This window comes from Hyperolius riggenbachi, chromosome 10, assembly GCF_040937935.1.
Source record: "Hyperolius riggenbachi isolate aHypRig1 chromosome 10, aHypRig1.pri, whole genome shotgun sequence".
NCBI classification, from domain to species: Eukaryota; Metazoa; Chordata; class Amphibia; order Anura; family Hyperoliidae; genus Hyperolius; species Hyperolius riggenbachi.
In genome coordinates this window covers 235,254,070-235,281,972 of record NC_090655.1, presented here as the reverse complement: position 1 = coordinate 235,281,972, position 27,903 = coordinate 235,254,070, and the positions used below count along the sequence as shown (strand labels likewise).

At 44.4% G+C, this 27,903-nt stretch overlaps 2 protein-coding genes across 2 annotated transcripts in view; both read left to right on the top strand.

The window, feature by feature from the left end:
• LOC137536939 (zinc finger protein 208-like) overlaps positions 1-7,694 on the top strand; it is a 35,802-nt gene extending 28,108 nt beyond the window's left edge. Inside the window, exons 10-11 of the mRNA XM_068259110.1 lie at positions 1,052-1,574; positions 4,930-7,694. Of these exons, the coding sequence (XP_068115211.1) occupies positions 1,052-1,574; positions 4,930-6,230 (1,824 nt within the window). The 3' untranslated portion in view covers positions 6,231-7,694. The remainder of the gene's footprint in view (positions 1-1,051; positions 1,575-4,929) is intronic.
• Positions 7,695-14,565: 6,871 nt separating this feature from the next.
• Positions 14,566-23,696, top strand: LOC137534857 (zinc finger protein 79-like). Its single transcript, XM_068256529.1, has 7 exons — positions 14,566-14,624; positions 16,528-16,638; positions 16,725-16,848; positions 17,232-17,329; positions 17,440-17,661; positions 18,861-19,002; positions 21,219-23,696. The coding sequence occupies exons 3-7, from the start codon at positions 16,818-16,820 to the stop codon at positions 21,884-21,886; spliced, it is 1,161 nt and encodes a 386-aa protein (XP_068112630.1). The 5' UTR covers positions 14,566-14,624; positions 16,528-16,638; positions 16,725-16,817; the 3' UTR covers positions 21,887-23,696.
• The last annotated feature ends 4,207 nt before the right edge of the window (positions 23,697-27,903 follow it).

Here is a 27,903-nt window from a genome sequence, read left to right as displayed (position 1 = left end):
GTGGGTTCAGGTTTCAATCTCCAGGAGGGTTTTAATTCTCTATACATTTTTTATGTATTATCTGGCTCCAGAAAATCCTGGTTCCTTCCGGGTCTCCATAACAACCTGCAGTATTCTCCTCAGAAATTATTTCCAGCCGGGTGGCAGGAAAAAGTAGCCGGGTGGGGCGAGATGAGAGAATGAAGGGCCGGTGCTTCTGTGCGCAACTCTGCTCACAGCATAGGAGGAGGTGAGCTGATAACAGCCGGGTGCTCACCAAAACTAGTCGGGTGGAGCACCCGGCTAAAAGAGCCTGGGGAGAAAACTGACCTGGTGACATCCGGGTCACCATAAAATCCTAGTGGCTTCTTGGTCTCTATAAATCATGATGTCTTCCAGGCCACCAAAAATCCTGGTTCCTTCCAGGTCTCCATAAAATCTTGGTGGCTTTTTTGTGTTCATAAAATTCTGGTGGCTTCTGGGTTTCCATAAAATCCTGGAGGCTTCCTGGTCTCCAAATCATGCCAGTGGCTTTCAGGTCTCCATAAAATGTTAGCGGCTTCCAGTTCTCTATAAAATCCTAGTGGTCCTAGTTGCTTTCGCGTCTCCAAAAATTCATAGTAGCTTGCTAATCCTCAAAGCTTATATCACTATAAATAATCAATTTCCCTTTGGAGATCTATCACACTGATTGCAAATTGCACTATTTTTGCTAGTTGCATCACTGTTTTTATGTGGGATTTGACTAAAGAAAAGTTATTGGTATGCCCTCACATGTTTAAAAAAATAAAGAAAAAAGTTTAAATGGGGTGTTACATTTTCACATGCCTATATTCTAGGCCACTGCAATGAAAATAAATGCAAAATTTAAGTATTTGCCCAACACTATCAAGTAGATGGATTTATGAGGGTCTAGAAGTCAACGGGGTCTCCAACCTGTATGCCATTATATCCTCTGTAACCTCAGTTATTTTAGTTATGTAGTATCTACATTTTAAACTGTTCATATCATAATTTTGTGTATTTTTAGGGTGAAGAACTGACTGGCATAAAAAAATAGAGCTTTAAGTAGAGTTCCCCTTGGACTTCAGAAGATAATGAAATGATGGGGACAATTAAAAAAGAAGATAATGAGACAAACATGAGGAGTGAGTCAACGGAGGAGAGCGTAAGGATAAAGACAATTAAAGAGGAAAATGAAGAAGAGGAGACATATGTGATGGATGATCAGCAGTCTGTGGAGGAAGATAAAATTATGGTGATAATAAAACAGGAAGAAGACACAAATCTCGGAGGTGATCAGATGTCAACAGAGGAGGGTGATATGATGAGGACCATAAAAGAGGAAAAATTAGAGACAAGTGTGAGGGGCGATGATCAGCAATATATAAAGGAGGGTGAAACAATGATGATAAATAAAAAGGAAGAAAAACAGACATATGTGAGGAGTGATCAGTGGTCTACAGAGAAGGGTGAAATGATAAGGACAGTTAAAGAGGAAGAAACGTATGTGAAGATCGATCATCAGTTTACACAGGAGGGGGAAACGTTGAGGACATCAGAAGGGAAGCGATTTCCTTTGGACATTGGCACAGGTAATAACTTCTACTTACAGAAATAGTTCATGTATTTAGGAAAGTAGTTAGCATCCCAGCAAGGGAACAATGGATAGGAGGCGCCCAGTGTTTGTGTACATGGGTATGAACAGGTATAATGGGTATAATAAGAGTTCTACCTTTAAAGGACAACTGAAGTGAGAGGGATGTGGAGGCTGCCATATTTATTTCCTTTTAAGCAATACCAGTTGCCTGGCTGTCCTGCTGATCCTCTGCCTCTAATACTATTAGCCATAGACCCTGAACAAGCATGCAGCAGATCAGGTGTTTCTGACATTATTGCCAGATCTGACAAGATTAGCCGCATGCTTGTTTCTGGTGTTATTCAGACACTGCTGCAGAGAAATAGATCAGCAGGGCTGCTTGTTTAACCTCCCTGGCGTTCTATTAAAATCGCCAGGGAGGCTGCGGGAGGGTTTTTTTTAAATAAAAAAAAAAACTATTTCATGCAGCCAACTGAAAGTTGGCTGCATGAAAGCCCACTAGAGGGCGCTCCGGAGGCGATCTTCTGATCGCCTCCGGCGGCCAGAAGTAACACGGAAGGCCGCAATTAGCGGCCTTCCGTGTTTCGCTTACCTCGTCGCCATGGCGACGAGCGGAGTGACGTCATAGACGTCAGCTGACGTCCTTACGTCAGCCGCCTCCGATCCAGCCCTTAGCGCTGGCCGGAACTTTTTGTTCCGGCTACGCTGGGCTCAGGCGGCTGGGGGGACCCTCTTTCGCCGCTGCATGCGGCGGATCGCCGCGCTGCAGCGGCGATCAGGCAGCACACGCGGCTGGCAAAGTGCCGGCTGCGTGTGCTGCTTTTTATTTGAGCCAAATCGGCCCAGCAGGGCCTGAGCGGCAGGCTCCGGCGGTACTGGACGAGCTGAGCTCGTCCAGACCGCCCAGCAGGTTAAAAGGAAATAAACATGGCAGCCTCCTTATACTTCTCACTTTAGTTGTCTCTTAAGAAGGAAACTCTCTCTCCTAAGCATCCCAGCAAGATAAGGTTGGATGATAAATATTAGAGCAGGACTGTCTTTGCAAGGTCATTTGTGGACCTGAACTCCTGCACATGACAGAAGGAAAACCAAGAGAAATGACCCCTGAATGTATTTAGAAAGTTTAGCTTGTCTAATTCCCCCTCATCTGTGACTAATCACCAATGTAATTTATCTCTTAGCTGTGTCAGCTGGCTGTCAAGCAGCTAATTTGTAAATACAGGATGTTAACCCTATGTCTGCTTCCATGAAAGCAGGAATTAGACACACTGCAGATTTACTGTAGGATTTTTATCAGCTGTAACAAAGAAATGTGTTATTATGCTGTTGATTATCTTTTAGAGCAGAAAAGAAATTCTGAATTTAGATCTGAGAATGTTTACCAAAAGCTAAGAAGGGTTTGTATTTATTATTGTATTTTTTTACACCGCTCCTTTTTCACTGTGCACAGAGATGCATCTCCAGCAACTTCGAGGCCAGTAGTATACTGTGAAATGCCCTCAGCACACTGTGAATAACTTTTGTAACTTATCTCTAATCAAGGGAGTTTACAACATACCTCTTAACCAGGGCTGTCCAGCTCCAGACCTGGAGGGCCGGATCCATGCCAGGGTTTAGGGTGGACAGGGAAATGGAGAAATGTGTTCTACTTGATGGACCACACCTTTTAGTCCCATAAATGAATTTGAGCTTTGCCAAAAATGTGGGAGGACTCCGTCTGAGAGCTCAAATTACAGCTGTGATTACTTGAAGATGAGGGTGAATTACACAGGCTCCTCTCTTGAAAAACACACACAGTGCATTTCTCTCTGTTTTCCTTGTGTCCTGTGCTAGCGTTCAGGTCCGCTTTAAATGTGTAATGCCTCCAGCAGGTAAGGCAGGGAGTTGCAGGATTCTTAACAAAATACTTTATATCTTCCCAATACACATGAGCCTGTTGTGACGTACCAATAAAGTTTTTATACTTTTAAACATTCCATTAAAATTTGCAGACTTCCTTCTTAGATGTTTGCCTAGTCAGTGGAGCCAGTTATACAATGCACCAGTCGAGTATAAGTGGGGTAGTGCGGCCCTATCTGCTTCTAAACCAATATTTGGGGAGCAATTACCATTTAAACTAACTCTACCTGAAAGATATATGCTGCTAAAGCAGGGCAGCTTAATGAGAGGAGCGCGAGTTATGCGCATGCCACGGCTGTAGTGCAGTGTATCGTGCGCTGCTAACTACCTCGCGCTCCTTGCTAATAATGGCCACTCCCTTGAACCCGCCCTGAGCCCGGGTGGGTCCAGTGGCTTTAATGGACGTGATCCCTGCACTTGGATTGGCCCAATAGGCTGCCTGTCACTTGACAATGAGAGGAGCGTGAGGTATGCACATGCTACGTGTGGTAGTGCAGCGTAGCATGTGCTGCTAACTACCTTGCGCTCCTTACTAATAACGGCCGCTCCCCTGAACCCGCCCTGAGGCCCGGCGGGTCCAGTGACTTTAATGGACATGATCCCCGCACTCTGATAAGTCCAATAGGCTGCCTGCTTTAGCAGCGCAGCTTAATGAATCAACCCTAAAGTCTAAGGCAGGTGAGTCAAACTCAAATACAAAGTGGGCCGAAATTGAACACTGGGACCTAGTCGCGGGCCAACCTCAATATCTACTGGTTACCTTCCTCCCTTAGAAAGTTCCTAGGTGTCTAATGGCCTCCCTCTTACCCATATATAGTTCCCTGGTGTCTAGTGGTGGTCCCTACCCTATACACAGTTCCCTAGTGTTTAGCACTTTCCCCCTCCCTCCCCTACTGTATATGGCTTCCCTGGTGTTCTAAAACTTCACCTCCAATATAGCTTACCTATCGGTCTAGAGTGGGCCAAACATAACGTAAAGTGGGAAAACCACTTGAGGGCCAAATTGAATGGCTCTGAAGGCCAGATTTGGCCCGCAGGCCGGAGTTTGACATGTATGGTCTAAGGTGAGACCACATGGTGCCACATGGATACTCACCATGACCTATATTTTTCCCCAACAGGTCATACTCCCTATATCCTTTGTTTTCTGAAGTTCAAATCCACAGTTGTTGTTTTTTTCTTTCTACAGACTACAATAAACCTACTAACCTTATAATGATGCATAAGATGTTTGCTTGCCATGTTATGCATGGTGGAGGGTCGTTTCTAGACATAGGCTCCATGCAGATAGTGTCCTGGATTATATTTATGCCTTTGGCCATAATTTCTTTATTGTATTTATACCAGCATTATCTCATCTCTGTTCTGGCTATGTAACCAAATATGTCATGATGGCAACAGATACACAATTATCTTGCTTCTAATATGATTCTAAAATTTCTTCCATACAGATGGACAGTATTTTGGGAGCTCCTCAGAGAGACATCTTATGTCACATCCAGATAATATTTCAGGAGATCACAGTGTTACACAGTCTTCTAAGGAAGGAGTTAACATCAAGGAAAAACCCTATTCATGTTCAGAATGTGGGAAGTCATTTACAGGGAAGTCATCCTTTGTTGCACATCAGAGAGTTCACACAGGTGAAAAACCCTTTCCCTGCCCCCAGTGTGGGAAATGCTTTTCTCAAGTCGGAATCCTCACCAACCACCTGAAACGTCACACAGGTGAGAAGCAGTGGTCATGTTCAGAGTGTGGGAAGTGTTTTAGGCACAAATCAGAAATGTTTAGGCACCATAGAGTTCACACTGGCGAGAGGCCATTTTCATGCTCTGAATGTGGGAGATCCTTCAAGACAAAGCCTGACCTTGTTATGCACCAGAGAATCCACACTGGTGAGAAGCCATATTCCTGTTCCGAGTGTGAGAAATCCTTCATCGTAAAGAGAGATCTCGTCAGACACCAGAGAGTGCACACTGGCGAGAGGCCTTTTTCTTGTTCTGAGTGTGAGAAATGTTTCATAACAAAATCTGAACTCGTTCAACACATGAGAGTCCACACGGGTGAAAAGCCCTTTTCCTGTGCCAAGTGTGGTAGGAATTTTTCAGCAAAAGGGAGTCTCAAAAACCACTTGAAAATTCACAGTGGAGAAAAACCATTTTCATGTTCAGAGTGTGGGAAACGCTACATTCGCAGGAGAGAGCTTCTTATGCACCATAGAAGTCACACTGCTGAGTGGCTTCATTCCTGCTTAGAGTGTGGAAAGGGCTTCCTCCGTAAGCGGCAACTTCTGATGCACCAGAGAACTCATGGAGGTGAGCGTCCTTTCCCCTGTTCAGAGTGTGAGAAAAGTTACAATGAAAAGAGACACCTTCTTGCGCACCAGAGAATGCACACCGGCGAGCGTCCTTTTTCCTGTTCGGATTGTGGGAAATGTTATACTGAAAAAAGGCACCTCCTCTTACACCAGAGAATTCACACAGGCGAGCGTCCTTTCTCCTGTTCAGAGTGTGAGAAAACGTTCACAGAGAAAAGACACCTCGTTGTGCACCAGAGAAATCACACAGGGGAGCGTCCATTTTCCTGCCCACAGTGTGGGAAATGCTACACTGAGAAAAGAAGCTTTCTGGCGCACCAGAAAACACATGCAGTCGAACAGACTTTTTCATGTTCTGAGTGTGGAGATTCTTTCACTGAAAAAAGACAGCTTCTCAGACACCAGAAAAGACACAAGACAGACTGCACTATTTGAAGCTCCTGGAGAGTTTTCTCTGTATGTAATCATTATTTGATGCAAAAGAGAATGATTACCCTAGACCAGGGGTAGGGAACCCATGGCTCGGGAGCCAGATGTGGCTCTTTTGATGGCTGCATCTGGCTCGCAGACAAATCAGTAGGGGTTCATTCACTAAGTTACACTGCACAAGCAGCTCAGCTTAGTGTGGCAGCACAAGCAACATTTTCAAAGTAGGCATGCTACTGCTGTAGCATGCACTACTCACTTGTGCACCCCCCCCCCCCCCCCAACAAACAGCTGCTTCAATTGTCCCACTCTGGACCCTGTCAGGTCCAGTGACTTTGTAGGATGAGATCCCCGCACTTTGATTGGCCCAATAGGCTGCCTGTCACTTGACAAACAGCCTATTGAGCCAAAGTGCGGGTATCTTGTCCTACAAAGTGAATCAACCCCCAAGTCAGCTAGCTAATTGTACAAGCTGTTAGTCGAAATACTCTCCTGTCTGGCTCTCAGAGAAATTGCTGATGTTGCTAAAAACCCAAGAGAAGCTGAAGACGTGTCTGACACTTCCGCTGCCCGGCGGATCAACTATATACACATCACCATGGCAACGTGAGCCCTCTGCTGCGTATGCGCACTGTGCCAGTTTGAAACATATTGTATGGCCCTCACGGAATTACTTTTTAAAATATGTGGCGTTTATGGCTCTCTCAGCCAAAAAGGTTCCTGACCCCTGGCCTAGACGGAGGTCTTTCGGAGAGCAGGCGTATACATGTGCAAAGTGTGGGAAAGGTTTCATTATAATGGGGACCTCACTAGTGAATGCCTATTTTCTTCTTTAGAATGTGGGAAATTTTTCCCAACTAAAGAAAAGGTCTTAAGCACCAGGGAACCCTGAACCGTGACACATTTCATGACTAGGGTGTGTGAAATCCATCCCCATCCTCCCTACTTAGAAATACACATTATTTCATACTAGGTATTGGCAAATTGATCGGTATAAGTGACGAAAAACATTTGACTAAGTAGATCCAGATCCACCCAGGAGGCAGAATTTGGGATTAGCAAATCATTGCACTTAGGAGCTGATCTCGGTAACCAGCTGTTGTTCAACTGTTCAGTGATTTGACATCTGCAGCTTCCCCTTCTCTGGTAAAGCTACTTTGCATGTTAGGAGAATTTGCTGCGGGTCACTAATGAGCCACCCTGAATTCCTCCTTGTTTCTCTTTATATTATCCAGTTGGAGTCTTTTTCCTCTTGCTATAAAATGTACCAAGCAAAATAAGGAGGCGCTATAAACATAGACTCCACCCTCACATCAAATTATACCTCTTAGATGCAAATTCAGCGATGGTATTTCTAGGAGTCAAAGCATTTAAATCTTAACTTTTAATGGTATCAATGAATACACTGGATAAATACAGACAATATACTGTATAAGAACATGGTTAATAAAAATTCAAAAGAACACAGATAAATTAGTGTGTATCAAAGTCCCATGTATGTTTCGTGGTGCAGGACCGCTTCGTCAGAGGCTAGTACTGGGCATTAGTCTTTTTTTGTGTGTGTGTGTGTGTTTCAACATATTTCATTAAAGCACACATGAAGTGAGAGGGATGTCGAGGCTGATGTATGTATTTCCTTTTAAGCAAAGCAGCCTCCATATATCTCTCACTCCAGGTTCCCTTTAAGGTCAAAATAATGCACAGCTAAATAGAATCACCCTATCATAGAACAGAAGCAGTTGTATTCATCTTATAAAGAGAACGGGCTGAGTAATGGCTCCACATGGGTCACTCAGTGTCACTTTTGTCCCCTCTGACAACAGGGAACCTCCTTCTCTCCACGCTGACACTTAAAGAGAAACTCCGACCAAGAATTGAACTTTATCCCAATCAGTAGCTGATACCCACTTTTACATGAGAAAAATAATGATTTTCACAAACAGACCATCAGGGGGCGCTGTATGACTGATTTTGTGCTGAAACCCCTCCCACAAGAGGCTCTGGTACCGTACGGTACTCTGGGCAAACTGTCACAATGTAACAATGTTCAGACAGGAAATAGCTGTCTGTTAAAGCCAGACCAGCTAGAAACAGCTCCATAATCTGCCCACAGTAACAATGTCACCATGTAATACAAGTCAGAATGTGAATCTGGGAGAGGAAAGATTTTACAATGAGCAAACACTGACTAAATCATGTATACATAATTATTGTAAAAATGAAGCACTTTTTTTATTACATTATTTTCACTGGAGTTCCTCTTTAAAGAGGAACTGCAGTGAAAATAATGTAATGAAAAAAAGTGCTTAATTTTTACAATAATTATTTATAAATGATTTAGTCAGTGTTTGCCCATTGCAAAATCTTTTCTCTCCGATTTACATTGTGACATTTATCACATGTCGACATCTTTACTGCTGACAGGGGATGCCTGTGGAAGGAGATGCTGGTTGCTTGGCAGTTGGAAACAGCTGTTATTTCCCACAATGCAACACGGCTCCTCCAGTGTGATGTCAGTACCTAGGTGCTGACATCACACTGTGGGAGGGGTTTCACCCCAATATCAGCCACACAAAACCCACTGATGATCCATTTGAGAAAAGGTAAAGATTTCTCATGGGAAACGCACCATCAGTATCTGCTACTGATTGGGATGAAGTTTCATTCTTGGTTACAGTTCCCCTTTAAAAGACATCAGAGATGAAAATACACCGATGAGATAAACAATTGTATCTATCCTTCTTCTCCTAAAAATTACTTTTTTAGCTATCCAACAGTTTTATTTCATATTTAAATCTAGTGTTTACGGTTTCATTGTCTCTGCTCAATGACACTTTCATTAAAGTATGCTAGAGTTAACATCTATGAACTATTGACCTTTTATTCTCTTTCCTGCTCTCAGAAGCCATTTACTGCCAGGAAAGTGTTTTATGGCTGTAACTACTTATCAGTGAGGGTTACGCTATAGTCCGACCCAGTCCTGACCTGGGCAGAAACTGTCACTTGCATACCTGATGTTTAACTCTTTTAGGCAGAGAAAGAAAAAAGGAACACAGCCTAGTTATTTGTGTGCTTGGTACTGTACATATCCATGTCTATCTCATGTCACATGTCACCTCGGTCCTTTAAGGGTAGGTTCACACTTGGATCACGAAACACAATTGCCTAGGGATTAAGATTTTGCGCTTTGATTTTACCGGTGGTTGCACTTTGCAGTTATTGTTTGTGGGAAGGAGAATCGCACCCTGATCATTCCCGAAATGCTTCATGCAGCGCCTTTGTGATTTATACTAATAACAAACGCTGCAGTGAGAATAGTCCCATAGTAATACATTGTCAAAGCATTTTGCTGATCACCAGCAAAATGTCACTTTTTATTGATACCATTAAAAGTTAAAATTTTCTATACTATATACTATGCAGGCCCGGATTTAGGGGAGCCTATAGGCACAGATGTCCTAGCACCCTAGACCTCACCCTACAGGAACCTACAAACACCGCAAGTGTGCTGGCTGGCCCAGCTGTCACTTTTCCCTTAGTTCCTTTGCTTGTCATAGGTAGCTAGAGGAACCTCCGTATTAAGTAGCTAGTGGTGCCTCCAACTAAAGGGAGATGTCATCAGTGGAATACAGAGAGATGGTTGAGTAACCTCTCATTTATAGTCTCATCAGGACTCTGCATAGGGAAGGAGGGAGGGGAGGGAGCCACCTTATCATCATCAGGCAGATTTGCACTGTAGGTATAGACTCTGTGAACTGATATTCTGTCCATGGTAGCAGCCATGTTTGAAAATGTCAAAGCCCACATCCAACATTCTGGCAGCACAGTGGCGTAGTGATTAGCACTCTCGCCTTGCAGTGTTGGTTCTCTCCAGTTCAAATCCCAGCCAGGGAACTATCTGCATGGAGTTTGTATGTTCTCTCCGTGTCTGCATGGGTTTCCTCCATGTATTCCAGTTCCCTCCCTCATCCCAAAAACAAACAGATAAGTTAATTGGCTTCCCCCTAAATTGGTCCTAGACTATGATACATGCACTACACGATACATACATAAGACATAAGACTATGGTAGGGATTAGATTGTGAGCCCCTCTGAGGGACAGTTAAGTGACAAGACAATGTACTATGTGCAGCGCTGTGGAATATGTCAGCGCTATATAAATACTAAATAATAATCCTCCATCCTCTTCCTGCCTGGAATCTTTCTATTTCATTAACAGTGGCGCCACCTTCAGGCCTGATACAATGGTACCCACTGCCCCTGGGGTGCTGGGACGATGGATGAGGGGGTGAGACCTGCAGTTTATGCTTACAGGTCAAAATTGACCAGCTGTGTGGTGAGACTGATGTTGCCAATGCTATACTTGCAGGAGTTTATAGTGTAAATGGAACATTCCCGTTTTTTTCCCCATCTTTGTTTCTTTACCCCTGTGTAAGATAAACAGAGGATAACAAAATAAACAAAAAAAAAAATATATATATATATATATATATATATATATATATAAAGTTCTACATATTTGGGAACGCTGTACATTTTTGTTTTCTTTCTGTGTACGTTTTGCACTTGTTTTCTCAATAAAGTTCTCTTTGCAAATTTTTGAAATTTGCAAAAATAAAATAAAACAAAATGTTTCATGTCAGGTAAAATCGCAAATCAACTGAAATCAAAATGGGAATAATTTCAGCTCTGTCCAATTGTACTCTGCTCCCCTGTTTTTCTGCTGCTTATCACAGTTCTATTTACTAGCCTGACTGCCAACAGATGCTAAAGCATTTATCAGACTAGGCTATGGCCCACTAGAGCAATTACAGCAGAGATACGGATCCACTGATGATCACCAGCGATTCCAAAAATCGCTATGCCAATGAAAGTTGATGGTGATGAGCCCACTGGATTGATTGCGATATCAAAAAATTGCAATCATTATTTAATGCAATTATGATTGTGATTCGGTGTTAAGTATTGGATCACTTCAAAATGGCTTTGCAGAAGCGGTTTTGCAGCGATTTTACTACCTGAACTACCAAAATAAAAAATGGAAAACTCAAATCGCATTCCTTTTATAATCACTAGCACTAAATAAAATTGCAACAAAAATACTGAATCACTGCTGAAATAGCTTTACAATTTGCTAGCAAAAATGCCGAATGACATGGGAAACGGCGGTCTTTGGTGATAAGGAGTAGGGAAAATTGCTTAGCCAAGATGGAACTGCCACAATGATTGTTGAGTACGCACATTAGATCAGTGTAACAACTGTATACTCTGCTGTGCTGTGGAGAGGAGAAGAATATGGATGGGGTGGTGCATGAGGGAGCAGCAGGTTTTGGTGACCAGGTAAGGATGATCAGAATGGTCTTTTTCAACCCCCTCCTCTGTCCTCCTCCCTCCGCTGCACATCCAAACCTCTGTCCTTTCACCACTGCACATCCACTCCTCTGCCTACTACCTCCACTGCACATCCCTTCCTCTGTCCTCTTTCCCCCACTGCACATCCCCTCTTCTGTCAAATCACCACTGCACATCCACTCCTCTGCCTACTACCGCCACTGCACATACCTTCCTCTGTCCTCTTTCCCCCACTGAACATCCCCTTCTCTGTCCTATTACCACTGCACATCCACTCCTCTCCTCCTATCACCACTTCACATCCCTTCCTCTGTCAAATCACCACTGCACATCCACTCCTCTGCCCACTACCTCCACTGCACATCCCTTCCTCTGTTCTCTTTCCCCCACTGCACATCCCCTATCTGTCCTATTACCACTGCACATCCACTCTTCTGTCCTCCTATCACCACTTCACATCCCTTCCTCTACCCTCCTCCACTGCACAGCCTTTCCTCTGTCTTATCACCACAACACCTCCACTCCTCTGTCTTACTACCTTCACTACACATCCCTTCCTCTTTTCTCCCCCCCCCCTCAATGCACATCAACTCCTCTGTCCTATCACCACTGCACATTACCTCCTCTGTCCTCCCCCCACTGCACATCCTCTTTTCTGTCTTATCACCACTGCACATCCACTCCAATGTCATAACACCATTGCACATCCTCTCCTCTGTCCTATCATGACTGCACATCCCATCCTCTTGGACTCCTCCCCCCCCCCCCCCCCCCACTGCACAGCTTCTCCTCTGTCTTTTCACCACTGCACATCCACTCCAATGTCATACCACTACACATCCTCTCCTCTGTCTTATCACCACTGCACATCCACTCCTCTGTCCTATCATCACTGCACATCCATTCCTCTGCCCTACTACCTCCACTGCACATCCCCTCCTCTGCCCCCCCCCCCACACACACACACTGCACATCCACTCCTCTGTCCTCCTACTACCACTGCATATCCCCTCCTCTGTCTCCTATCACCACTGCACATCCCCTCCTCTGTCCTACTACCCCCATTGCACATCTCCTGCTCTGCCCCCCCCCCACTGCACATCCCCTCCTCTGTCCTACTATCTCCTACTACTACCCCCATTGCACATCCCTCTCCTCTGTCCTCCCATCACCACTGCACAATCCCTCCTCTGTCCTATCACCACTGCACATCCTTTCCTCTGTCCTACTACACCCACTGCACATCCCCCTCCTCTGACCTCCTACCACAACTGTACTTTCCCTCATCTGTCCTGCTACCTCTATTGCACACCCCCTCCTCTGTCCTATCACCACTGCACATCCCCTCCTCTGTCCTACTACCCCCATTGCAAATCCCCTCCTCTGTCCTATCACCACTGCACATCCACTGCTTTGTCCTACCACCATTGAACATTCCCTCCTCTGTCCTCCAACCACCAGTGCACCCCCCCCCCCCTGTCCTCCTATCACCACTGCCCATCTACTTCTCTGTAATCCACTCTTCTCTCCTACTACAACTGCACATCCCCTTCCTCTGTCCTCCTATCACTACTGCACATACACTCTTCTGTCCTCCTATCACCACTGCACATCCCCTCCTCTCTCCTACTACCCCCACTGCACATCCCCCTCCTTGGTCCTCCGATCACCACTGCACAATCCCTCCTCTGTCCTATCGCCACTGCACATCCTCTCCTCTGTCCTACTACACCCACTGTACAACATCCTCTCATCTGTCCTGCTACCTCCATTGCACATCCCCTCCTCTGTCCTATCACCACTGCACATCCCATCCTCTGTCCTACTACCCCCATTGCACATCCCCTCCTCTGTCCTACTACCCCCATTGCACATCCCCTCCTAAGTCCTACTACCCCAGTCCCCCACTGCACATCCCCTCCTCTGACCTCCTACCACCAGAGCTGGGACAAGGTCCTTCAGCACCCAAGGCTGAGACACCAAAGTGCGCCCCTCCATCCCTCCGCCCCAGCCGTCACACACTGATTGCTACTAGACTAAGAGGCGCCCCAGGGCCCCCAACCTCCCCAATACCGTAATCTCTAGTTATCTGACTTGCAGTCACTGCCATGTATCCCCTTTTCCTATTTCTTTCTGCTTCAAACACAATTGGGAATGACAACTGAATGAATTGTGCGCCCCCTCCAACACTGCGCCCTAAGGCTGGAGCCTCTCCAGCCTCTGCCTCGGCCCAGCCCTGCCTACCACCACTGCACATCCCCTCCTCTGTCCTGCTACCCCCAATTGACCAATCAAAATTGGATGTATGTACCAGGCAAAGTCTCAGGGAGCTTGAATAATCTGCATGCTTGTTTCAGGTGTATGAGTCAGATACTGCTGCAGCCTAAGGGCACGTTCTAGGTGATCATTGCGTTCCCTGTGACAGTAGGAATGCAACATAACAGTTTGTAAAGTGATGTGGCGCGTTATCATGCTGCTTCGGGTACAATGAAGCATACAGTCAATGAGAAGCATGCTTCACTGTTAATGTTAACACGTGTGTTTCGGTAACCGTGACCCATTATACCCCAACGCACCCGCTGTGAACATTGCATTGGTGATGCATTGCAGTATGGTAAGCAGCGTTACAAAGCAGCTTTTACACCGCTCCACTGTGAACGTGGCCACAGAGATCAGCAGGACTTCCAGGTAACTAGTATTGTTTAAAAGGAAATAAATATCTTGTTAGATGTTGTTGTGTTATAGACTGTTATTTATATTTGATATACTGTACCTCCCTTTGTTATGGGCTTCCACATTGCCCTTTTGTTAAACTTGCAAGCTTTAATAAAATGTTTAAAACTACAAATAAATAAATATAGACAGAGAAAGAAAAGTTAGGCACAAAGAGAAAAATGTGAAATGCACCACCAGGAAAGGGTTAAACTCAGACAGGAAGTGATGTCAGGCATAGACAGGGAGGTGGGACATTGACAGGAAGTTTTTGTTTTGAGGGGAAGTGGAAGGAAGGAAGTACAGAGGAGACATTTGTTGGAACTGGCAGAAGTAGAGGTAATAAGATATTATTTATATTTTTGTATTCCAATGTTATTATTACTACAGGCTGAGAGGAGGTTCTTCCACAGCCTTTTTCTTGTCTATATAGTGTATATTCCAGGGGCTGGATCTTCATTCATCTAGTGACATCTCTTTGTGCTGAAGGGATAGGGTGTCCTCAGGGCCCCTATAATATGCAGTTCTACAGATCCCTCCACACTGCCACTCCCTATGGAGGCCAGATCCCCTAATACGTTGTCGTCTCAAATAGTGTCAGATTCCCCAGGCAAAATATACATTCCTTCTGTGTTCCCCATCTGTGGCGTGTGCACTCTATGTTCCTTCTGTGTTCCCCATCTGTGGCGTGTGCACTCCATGTTCCTTCTGTGTTCCCCATCTGTGGCATGTGCGCTCCATGTTCCTTCTGTGTTCCCCATCTGTGGCGTGTGCTCTCCATGTTCCTTCTGTGTTCCCCATCTGTGGCGTGTGCACTCCATGTTCCTTCTGTATTCCCCATCTGTGGCGTGTGCGCTCCATGTTCCTTCTGTGTTCCCCATCTGTGGCGTGTGCTCTCCATGTTCCTTCTGTGTTCTGTGATAAACTTAATCCAGCCTTCCAACAGAAGACAACTATCGGACATAACTAACTACAAACTATCCTGCATCCCTAACACCCCTGACACCATGCGCTACCCTTCCTCCTCACTTTGGGAACAAAGGTGAAGGAGATGATACTCACCTCCACTCGTTACCACTGCACTGCTTTATAAGGTGTGCGGAGGCAAAACTGAAGAGAGGCAATCGAGGATTCTGGGCTCCCCCCACGCTACATACACAGGGAGCTGCTCCCTTAGCAGGGCCATAACTAGGAATTCCCAGGCCCCCAGTCTCTCTCCCATCCACACACTAGCTGTAGTTAGCCTTTGTTCCCTCCAGATAGAGTAGCGCAGAGAGCAGTGTACCTGCTTCTGCTAGCATTAGTTCAGATTGGCTTCCACCCTTAGCAGCACTGCCCAGCGTGCTGCTTCATAACTCTGCCTAGTCCCTTATAAGACAGATTAGGAAAATTCTAGGAGGTCACATGACATCACTCTTGTCTCTTTTAATAAAAACCCACACCTGACCAGAGAGTTGAGGCGGACTCTGGGAGATCACATGACATCACTCTATATTGATTAAAACTCACATCTGACCAGAGAGGTGAAGAGGATTCTGGGAGGTTACGTGAGTTCACATTTATCTCTACCCATTAAACACCCATCTGAACGGAGAACTGAAGAGGATCCTGAGAGGTCACGCGACATCACTTTTATTCCTATTAATAAAACACACCTTATCAGAGAGTTGAAGAAGAATTTGGGAAGTCACATAATGTCACTCTTCTCTCTGTTAAAGCGGACCTAAACTCAGAACTTCCTCTCTGCTCGTAAAGAAAAGCAACAGCATAATAACCTTTAAATAAAAACATTTCTACATTACAACTTATAGAAATCTTACAAAAAGTATGCATTGTTTACGTTCTGGGAGCACAGAAAGAGTTAACTTTAAATATGTATACAGATTAGCACAGAAAAAGGCTACCTTGGCACAGTTCAGACACAGCTCACAGCCCTGATTTACACTTGCTGATTGCTTGCTGATAAGGCCTTATTAGACAGGCTAATCTCTCTAAAGACAAAGATAGTGAATTTCTCAACTATATGTGTTCTTCTTGTCTGCTGTGGAAGAGTTTCGGTCTGCTTTAATGAGAACTAATTAGGTGAAGAGGATTTATTAAGTGTATCTTAATTGGTGAGGAGGATTCTGGGAGGTCACAGGACATCTCTCTATCTATTAATAAGAATCAAAGATAATTTGGTGAAGCGGATTTGGTGTGTCTAAAATAGATTGTTAAAATTCTTTGTTTTCTTTTTGTACAGGATTATAAAAGTAAACACCTACCAGCCACTAAGTGGGCCATCCAAACATCACTCCATTACCTCTGCATAAAACTAAAATAGAAGTACTGTAGAGTTAACAGAGAAAGTCAGGTGAGCAGTACTGGTAAATTATGGGACACTATCCTGTAACATTAAGGAATGTATCTGGGTGATGATTGTATCATTGTGTGTATCAGGTTCCTATAAGGTGTCAGGATGTCACCATCTACTCTTATGTGGTGGAGGGGAAGTATATAGAAGGACACGAGGACCTCTACAAGGAGGCTGTGATGGAGAAACAGCCACCCCCCACACCACCGGGTAAGAGTAGACTTTAATTTCTTTTAGAGGAGAGAGCAGTACGGAGGGTCCACCTTCATCCCTCCCATCACGTGATAAACACAAACAGACAATGGGCCTGATTCACAAAGCGGTGCAAACACTTTGCACGCCTGTGAAAAGCCCTTTATGTGATCTGAAGCAACTCGCGCGAAGCTAACTTTGCGCACGCAATTGTGCAGGCGCGCACGCCGCGCCCATTAAGCCCTATGGGACTTTGCGCGCGCGATCAGCAGCACAAAGCAGTGATAACTCTGCTAGTGCAAAGGTTATCATGCCTAAACTCTTTTAGGAGTGATAACTGAGTTATCACCGCTTTGTGAATCAGGCCCAATGTATTCAGTCAGCGTGTGTGTTTCCTACAGATGGATCCAGTAACAGGAACCCACCAGAGAGATGTACAGGTCCTCTTTATTCCCAGGATTGTCCACAGGAAGATCCCACCATCCCCCTCCATTATCAGGTAGAAACTTGCTTAATAACCAGAGACAGTTTTTGTTTTCCATTATTAATTGCAGCATTAATACTGGCCATTAGCTGAAATGTTCATGACGATATATATTCTTGATAAAGGTTCACAGAGCAGACTTGAAGAATTTTAAGATAATTGTTAAGGAAGAAAAGAAACACGAGGATGAAACTGACTGTGTGATGGAAGAGAGGATATTATCAGGAAGGCAGAAGGAACTACACAAGAACATCATGATAAAGTCAACCAGCAACAGAAACCCCCCAGAAAGACGTACAGGTTCTCATGGTTCCCAAGATTGTACACAAGATGACCAGCATTCTCAGGTAGATGGAAACGAGGGTCGTATCTTGGAATAAGTCTCAAATGTCTTGTCACATGTCTGCTGGTGACTCTGTGCAGCACTCAGCCTCAGTCTCGTCACCTCTGGTTCCAACATCTCATCTTGTTCTAACCAGACTGCGTACATCTGGACCTCCATACCTGCTGGTAGCCCACTGGAAGGTTTAGTCCTAATTCCTCCCAGCTGCTACAGATGACACCGGCTGCCTTGGCTAGGATCCCTCCGTATAATACAGAAAACACTATCTGCCCTGCCAGCAACGCAGGGGGCCTGACCTGACCCAAGGCCTGTGTCCTGCCCACGCACATCTCTTCTGGTGATAGAGTCTGTAAGGGAACATTTCCACTAGGTTCAAATATGTAGCGTTTTCCTGCATCTGAGCTGGACGGGGAAACGCTGCATGTTTCGTCAATGGCCTGCCGGTTGATTCTGGGTGGCATGCAGCATTTTTCGTAGCACGCATACGAATCCCTATAGCATAGTGTTTAAATTGCGGCTTCCCAGCAGCAGGGGGTGCCATGTCCGATTTGGAAAGGGACATGGCACCCAGTGGGAACAAGCCCTAAAAAAAAGTTTAAGGGAACCTTAAGTGACATGGAGGTTAATGCTCGTAGCTGCGGTAATATAGTTGGGCGCAGAAAGTTAATGACAGTACTGCCGTTACTACCTCCAACAGTGTACCACGAGTTACACTATTAGTCCAACCCGCAGTGCTGAAGTAACGTGAGTGTTGCTATGGTGATGAGCGTAACATGCCATAGTAATGCACGGAGTACTTGGGTACCGCGGGTCGTGCTAATAGTGTAACTAGCAGTACACTGCTTACAGTAATAACTGTAATATTTCCATGGTCTGACTGCGCACCATAAGGTTACCTCTGCTTTGTGCATCAACCTCCTGATGATATAGACATGTGTATGTACAGTGGCTAGCATACAAATACCTATGCTGTGTTTCTTTTCTTCTTTCTCTGCCAGAAAGCATTAATATTCAGCTATGCAACTGACAGTAAGCTCTTGTCAGTGATTTCACCTGTGCATGGCCTGTTCAGTGACACAAAAGGTACATATTCCATAGCTGGCAGCTGTGATACTTCTGTTATATTTTGTTATATTTTGTTTGTTGACTCCATTTCTCAATATACACTTTTGTAAGATTGCATTTATCTTTTTATTGGTTTAGACTAAACAACTTTTTGATATTAAAGTTGTGGTTAAAGAGGAAGAAGAAGAGATATATTTGATGGGCGATCATAAGTCTACTGAAGAAGATGAAATAATGAGGACCGTTAAAGGGGAGGAATCCTCTTTGGACATTGGCAACGGTAAGTCATATGGATTAAATGTTGGGTTTACATTTTTATTTCATTTCAAGGGTTAAAGTATTTAAAGAGATAAAAAAAAATTAGCTAAGCTTCACATCATCATGAAAGGTTCATCTCAATTTCTTGGTGTAACATCATAGTACCAACAAATGAGGAGGAGATACTGTGCACCATATGAAAGGCCCATCTCCATTCCTCAGTATAACATCATAGTACCAACAAATGAAGAGGAGATACTGTACAGCATATGAAAGGCCCATCTCCATTCCTCAGTATAACATCATAGTACCAACAAATGAAGAGGAGATACTGTACACCATATGAAAGGCCCATCTCCATTCCTCAGTATAACATCATAGTACCAACAAATGAAGAGGAGATACTGCACACCATATGAAAGGCCCATCTCCATTCCTCAGTATAACATCATAGTACCATCAAATGAGGAGGAGATACTGTACACCATATGAAAAGCCCATCTCCATTCCTCAGTATAACATCATAGTACCAACAAATGAGGAGGAGATACTGTACACCATATGAAAGGCACATCTCCATTCCTCAGTATAACATCATTGTACCAACAAATGAGGAGGAGATACTGTACACCATATGAAATACCCATCTCCATTTCTCAGTATAACATCATAGTACCAACAAATGAGGAGGAGATATTGTACACCATATGAAAGGCCCATCTCCATTCCTCAGTATAATATCATAACACCAACAAATGAAGAGGAGATACTGTACACCATATGAAAGGCCCATCTCCATTCCTCAGTATAACACCATAGTACCAACAAATGAGGAGGAGATACTGCACACCATATGAAAGGCCCATCTCCATTCCTCAGTATAATATCATAGCACCAACAAATGAGGAGGAGATACTGTACACCATATGAAAGGCCCATCTCCATTCCTCAGTATAACATCACAGTACCAACAAATGAGGGGGAGATACTGTACTCCATATGAAAGGCCCATCTCCATCCCTCAGTATAACATCATAGTACCAACAAATGAGGAGGATATACTGTACACCATATGAAAGGCTTATCCCCATTCCTCAGTATAACATCATGTTCCCTGTAAACAAGGTGAAAGATAAAGTTTACCATGAGCTGAGGAATGGAGATAACATTTTTGTATTTTTATATGATGATTATTGGGTCTATAGGGGCTTAAACATTTTTTTTGTTTGTTTTATTAAGGAATGAAAATGGATCTTACATATGACATATACTATCTCCTATTAGTCTTTGTACATGTCAACACTGGCTTAGATTTCATCCCAGAGCCCAGTTGAAGCTACTGAGCTTTACCTTTAACTGACACCTGAACCAAGACAAAAAGAAAAAAAACTTACTTACTCCCCTAAGAGGAAAGGTTCTGGATCCTCTTAGTGTACTCCCAGTCCTCTCTGTGTCCCCTTGTTTCACTGCTAGGTCCCCCTGTTGAAGTAATCCAACTAGGTAGTCAAAATAAGCCTTCAAAACTCTTCGGTAAGGTACATGTCACCAAGTACTTCTAAAGGCGAGCGGTTCCATAATGTGCATCATGCACAAGTGCATGTTCGTGCTTGCACTGTACGGATCCACTCTTTGCAAGTTCTTGGGGGCACAAGTATTTCCAAAACCTTCCAAGGAGGGCTTAAGAAGTACTGATTATTTCAGCAAGGGCCTGGCGGGGGAACGAGGGGACGCAATGAGGACAGGGAAAGCTCTGTGGGATCCAGAGTCTTCTCTCTATTTAGGTGAGTATCAAACTCAATTTTTCCCTTCAATTCAAGGTTGCTTTAAATGGTTCCACTGCACCTTTCCCACTTTTTATTTTTGATTTCCTGACTCATAGCCTCTTCCCATGTATGGTTCCAAGACTTCTCTAGGCATGCTCCCACTTTCTGGACTTCCCTCCCTCACCTCACTAGTTTTGTTTCTGCCTTTACCCCATTTAAACAACCCCTCATTACTGTGTGAAAAGGACATATCCATTTCTCACCAAGCTACCAATGTATGAATCAGATGTATGCCCCTGCTTCTTCTTTACTATAATAATGTAGTCAGTGTACCTGAAGTATGACCATGACCTGGGGAGCCATAGTTGAACATCTTATTTCATTTGTACTTTTGTATGTATTGCAGTCCACTCCCCTACTGCAGAAATGAAAAATGATTACTCTTTTAACACTAAGAATAACTTGTTTTGAACAGATGGGCGTTATGTTGAGAACACCTTGGAAGGACATCTCGTTTCATCACCAGATTACATTGCAGAAGATGACTGCATCACACGACGATTTCAGACTTCAAACAGATCGTCAGGTCTGTCGGAACAGTTTTCTCCTGATAGATTGGATATAGTCACTACAAGAGACAAGAAAAAATTCCCTTGTTCGGAATGTGGTAAATGTTTCTCCTACAAATCTTATCTGGCTGTCCATTACAGGACACACACGCAGGAGCGGCCGTTTCCATGTCTGGAATGTGGGAAATCCTTCAAAACAAAGTTGGAACTCATTAGACACCATACGGTCCACACTGGTGAGAAGCCGTTTTCATGTTGTGAGTGTGGAAAGTCATTCAGGACAAAAACTGACCTGGTGAGACACCAGAGGGTGCACACCGGTGAGAAGCCCTACCCATGCTCAGAGTGTGAAAAATCCTTCAAGACGACGACGGACCTCATTAGACACCAGAGGGGTCACACTGGCGAGAAACCCTTTTCGTGTTCCAGGTGCGGCAAATGTTTTTCCCGATTGGCAGGCCTCAATAACCATACGAAACTGCACACTGGTGACAAACCATTTTCATGTTCAGAATGCGGAAAACGTTTCACTTGGAAATTATGTCTAACAAGACACGCGAGGCTTCACGTCTGATTGTAGCATCTGGGGAAGGGTTCAAGCAGAAGGCAAATCTGAGAACATGTCTGCTGATGCTAGGAACATGTATATTAAGGTAAACAGATTGCTTTGGAATTCAGGTGTCGGTCCTTCCAAACCGGGAGCCAGAAATACAATTTTTTCTACCAAGGAATGAAAAAAAGCTCAGAACTTAGGTAGCAGCTTTAATGTTTTAAGCACATGGACAACCTGTCTCCTGGGATTTTTCCAGTCCTAGCATACATGGTTGCATCTCTTAGGTTGGACCACCCTGTCCAGTAAATTTTGGGGAGGAGGAGGTGCTTTGGTCGGTGAGTAGATCTGGGATCTCCATCATGCTGATATCATTACAGAGCGCGTGATACACTCGTAGCACGACCGCTACCACAGTAATGCACGTGTTACCATAATAACCGCTGCACTATTAAAGTACTGCGGTCTTGCTATGAGCGTATTGTGCGGTAGATACGCGTGTATGTTATGGTAATACTACCATGTGCTTTGTAATATTATTGTGCGCTGTGCATGCATGGTAATATTAACACTATTTGATGAATTAAAGGGAAGGTCCGAGGGGAAAAAAAAAATCCACTTACCTTGGGCTTCCTCCAGCAGCCCCTGGCAACCGACCTGTACCCTCGCCGCAGCTCCGTTGGCTCCTGGTCCGCTCCGGCGCAGAGGCTGACCTCGCCAGGTCAGCTTCTTCCTGAATCTTTGTGCATTTCACTGTGCGGCTCACTGAGTCACACTGACGTCATCCGGGCTATTCTGCGCAGGCGCAGAACTACTTCGCCTGTGCAGTACAGTCCGGATGACGTCAGGGCGACTCTGAATTTTGCAGGCGCAGTCTGCGTCTTGCGCCAGAGGGGACCCCAGACCACTAGCGTGGAGCGGAGCTGCGGCATGGGCACAGGACGGCTGGAGGAAGCCCCAGGTAAGTGTTTATTTTTTATTTTTTTTGCAGTCCTCGGTTGTTTCCTTTAAGGCCTTGGGCCCATATGCAGTTCACGTTTTCTTCTGACTTATCTCCCAAGAGATAATTTTCCATCTTCTGTTTTAACCACTTCACCCCAAAGCGTTTTTTACCCTAACGGAAAAGAGCGATTTTCACCTTTCAGTGCTCATCCCTTTCATTTGCCAATAGCTTATTCACTACTAATCACAATGAAATGATCTATATCTTGTTTTTTCACCACCAATTAGGCTTTTAGGGGTTGATATTTGTTTTTAGTAATTACTTTATTTTCTATGCAATTTAAGCAAGGAAAAAATGAAAAAAATACACTATTTCTCCAATTTCATCCCCTATAGTTTTAATATAAACACCGCTACTGTACATACTCGTAGGTTGTCTTCCCCACCCCTAAAAATTGGCCCTAGGTTCTGGTAGAGACATGAGATAGTGACCTCAGCTGATGGAAGCTTAGTGATGGGGCTTGTGCAATGTTCTCGGTAAAGCGTTACACTACATGTCAGTACTGTATATAGTTGTGCTCATGAGTTTACTTACCCTGGCAGAATTTGTGAGATTCTGGCCTGTTGTTTTAGAAAATATGAATGACCAACACATTCTATTCCATTCATAGTTTGCGGTTGGATAAAGCCATTCATTTTCATGCCACTGTGTATGATGTTTTAAAGATCATACTGACAAGTTAACCTCCTTGGCGGTAACCCCGTGTGTGACATGGGGTAAGCCGCCGGAGGGTGCCGCTCAGGCCCTGCTGGGCCGATTTACATAATTTTTTTTTTGCTGGACGCAGCTAGCACTTTGCTAGCTGCGCCAGCACCCCGATCGCCGCGCGCCCCATCGCCGCTATCCGGTGCGGCGCGCGGCCCCCCCCCCCCCAGACCCCTGCGCTGCCTGGCCAATCAGTGCCAGGCAGCGCCAAGGGGTGGATCGGGTCTCCCAATGACGTCCCGACGTCGCTGACGTCGGTGACGTCATTCTGCCCCGTCGCCATGGCGATGGGGGAAGCCCTCCAGGAAATCCCGTTCTTTGAACGGGATTTCCTGATCGCCTATCGCCGGAGGCGATCGGCGGGGCTGGGGGGATGCCGCTGAGCAGCGGCTATCATGTAGCGAGCCCTCGGCTCGCTACATGATTTAAAAAAAAAAAATTTCAAAAAAACTGCTGCGCTGCCCCCTGGCGGTATTTTTCATACCGCCAAGGGGGTTAAAACACCCAAATTGCCTCGATCGAAGGTTTATATACCCTTGAGGCAGGGAACACACTTGACTGTTTTCGTACGTATTTTCTGCACAGAAAAACTGAGAACTCATGTTAATCAATGGGCTAGTACCTAGGTTCTCAACGTGTGGTACGCGTACCCCAGGGGGTACTTCAGATGGTTCCAGGGGGTACTCGGACTTGATATACTTAATCAAGAATAACAAATTTAGAGATTTAGAAAATGATAAATCTTATTTAAACAACACCAAGTTAACATTCTAGATAGTTAAAAGCAATATTAAATGCTTGGAAATTGGTTAGAACCAATTATCATGTACTACAATAAAATATATATTTGTCAAGGGGTACTTGTGATAATTTTTACTATGCTAGGGGGTACTTGGTGATTACTGGGTTTTAAAAGGGGTACATACCAATAAAATGTTGAGAAACAGCTAGTACACACTTAATATTTTGTTTGTGCGCAGAAAATAAACTGACATTCTGCATCATGATTCTGCACATTTTGTCAGTTTTCTGTATCAATTACATCAGCTGCTGTGAAAAAATGCGCGCATTTTCCTGCATAGAGACACACTTGGTGTGCAGAAAAAGTATGCAGGAAAACGCGCGCAAATACTGAAAGACAAGTGTGTTCCCTGCCTGAAGTGTTGGCCTAATAATATACACACAAACTGACACATACAGGTTAATTGGGTATTAATAGTAATTGTCCACACCTGTGACTTGCTTTCTGGTAATTCAAATGAGATTTGGGGTTCTTGACATTCACCTGCGCATTTCAGCCATGGGAAAAGCAAATGAACTGTCAAAGGACCCGAGAAAGAAGGTCCTATATGTTTCAAGATGCACAAGAAAGAAAAAAATAGGTTGCATGGTCAAGTTGGCAGAAGAAAGCAACTACTGGTTCATTGTCACAAAATAGCCCGCTTTAAATATGCAAAACAGCACCTAGACAAGCATCAAAACTTCTGTGGGAAAAAGTCATTTAAAGCGATGAGACCCCTTTATGATCACATCTATAGATGCTGTGACTAGAGAGAAGTCGTGTAGAGAATATTTGGGAGAGGATACTTAATGAACCATTGATGAAAGGTCAATCCTCAGGCGAGTTTTGCACCACACTCGAGCTAATACATATGTAAAAATAGGAGGATGGATATCAGAAGAAATTACATAAAAGTTATTAGTGTCCAACTTTATAATTTATCTAAATATATTAAATCGTGTGTGTGTGTGTGTCACAGTCATGATCACTCGAAAGCGCCTTGACCGATTTCAAGGAAACTTGGTGTACAGATCCCTTACTACCTGGGATTATATGTTCTGCACACCTGGGCAGAACCGCAAACAGCCAATCAAATTTCACCCATTGAAGTCAATGGAAAAAATGTAAAAGGCTGCCATTCTCACAGCAATAAAGCTAGAGTCTCCAAACTTGCCACAGTTGGTCACTTTGTTACAAATCCAGGGAAAGTGGGTGGAGCATAAAACAGCCAATCAAATTTCAGCCGTTCATTTAAAATGGGTAAATGTAAACTGCAGCCATTCTTACACTGTTTATGGTAGGGTTCTCAAACTTCGCACATTTGGTCACTGGGTGACTAGGATGAATATTTAAAAAGTGGGTGGACCCTACAACAGCCAATCAAAATTTGCCTATTGATTTTCAAGGGGAATATTTAAAGGGCAACTGAAGTGAGAGGTATATGGAGGCTGACATTGTTTAAAAGGAAATAAATATACCAGTTTCCTGGCATCCCTATTGACCTTTTTGGCTGCAGTAGTGTCTAGATTACACCAAAAACAAGCATGCAGCTAATCTTGTCAGATCTGACAATAATGTCAGAAACACCTGATATGCTGCATGCTTGTTCAGGGTCTATTGCTAAACGTTTTAGAGGCAGAGGATCAACAGGATAGCCAGGCAACTGGTATTGCTTACAATGAAAAAAATATGGCAGCCTCCATATACCTCTCACTTCAGTTGTCCTTTAAATTGCAGTCATTCTTACACTGTTAATGGTTGAGGCCTCAAACCTGCTACAGTAGTCTGTCACTGGGTGACTGGGATCCATATTCACAAAAGGGGCGGAGCCACAAACAGCTAATCAGATTGGTTTCATTTCAATTGTCATTTTCTTCAGCTAGTCAAATGACAAAAATAAAGTTGGACACTAATAACTTTTATGTGGGTTCTTCTGCTATCCACCCTCCTATTTTTACACTAGAGAGGTCAATATGGCCTATGATGAAAAGCCCTTAAAGGAAACCTGACTTAAAAAAAGAGTTTCACTTACCTGGAGCTTCTGCCACCCCTCTGCAGCCACCCTCTTCCAGCCCCCTGCAGCCACCCTCTACCTGCACAGTCACGGAACGATTCTCAGATTCCCCGCCACGGCTAAGTTTTATCACTGACTTGCAAGTTGATGGCCACTGTGCCTAGCTGTGCGTGTCCTGCGCAGGTGCAGTACAAGAAAACCCCGTACTGCGCCTAAACAAGAACATGGGCGGCAATCACAAGGACATGTGCGGCACTTGCAAGTCAACGATAAGGATCGTTCCGTGACAAAGCAGACACAGGGTGGATGCAGGGTCCTGGCAGAAGCCCCAGGTTTTTTTTTGTTTTTTTTTTTAGTTCAGGTTTCTCTTAAGCTGCACATGGGAGGCACTTGTTTATGGTATTGTTTTCATGTTGGAAAACCTAAGACCAAACCTTTTGGAGTGACCATCTCACTTTCCCGTCCTCAATATCATCAAGTCACTTCAGGGTGACCACAGACCTGCAGTTCATGAAAGACAGCCCAAGACTTTACAGGAACTGGAGGTGTTTTGCCATGAAGAATGAGCAGCTTTACCACCTGAGAAAATGAAGTTACTCATCCACAACTATCACAAGCCGTCATTCATGGTAAAGGAGGAGAATACACAGTATTCAGGGCCGGTTCAAGCTCTGGTGGGTCCTGGGGCAAAGGTAATCCTGACCCCCCCTCCCCCCTCCCCCAGCGTGTTAAAGGTAACCGCAGTGTGGTAATGGTGGCCAAGTGTGATGGTGATGGTGGGGTCTCTCTTTTCCTCCCCCTGCCTAGCAGCTTGCGGAACAGAGTGGAGCGGAAGATCAGCAGATAGCAGCATCACTTAACAATAATGCAGCTGTTGCCCAGTCCATTTGCCGCTGGTGGTAGAACGCGCCTCCTTACTTGCAGGCATGTATGCAATGGTATGCATCACATTGGAGGAAGCGCCACTGCAGCTGGCTGTGATGCTCAAGGAAGGGGAACAATGGCAACATGTCATGGATCAGGAGACAGGACCGAGCAGCCAATTGGGTAATGTATTGTATGAATGTCCCCCTGCCGCTGCCTCACTGCCTTCCATGTGCTGTGGCTGGCCTCATTGAAGAGCTATGGAGGATGCCTGGTGACCCTATGGACCCTGGGGCAATTGCCACCTTTGCCTTTATTGTAACGCCGGCCCTGACAGTATTAATCACTAAGGGTATGCAAACTTTTGAACAAGGACCACCTCAGTATTTTTATAATAATTATGTTTTCTTTAATGACTTATTTTGAGATGTTTCATAGTTTCGTTTGAATCCCATTAAAAATAAAAGAGGTGTGTTTTGCATGATTATTTTTTTTTTCCTAAAGTAAAACTGAGACAGGGAAAAGTTGACTTGTTTTTATTTAACTAGGGCTTCTCTGAGCCCCACATAGTCTTTGAGGTCCCTCTGTGTCCTTGGGGTTTCCTACGTTCTGCCATGTCCATGACTGGATGAGTCGCACACTACGGCACATGTTCTGTCCCGGTTGGCCACCTC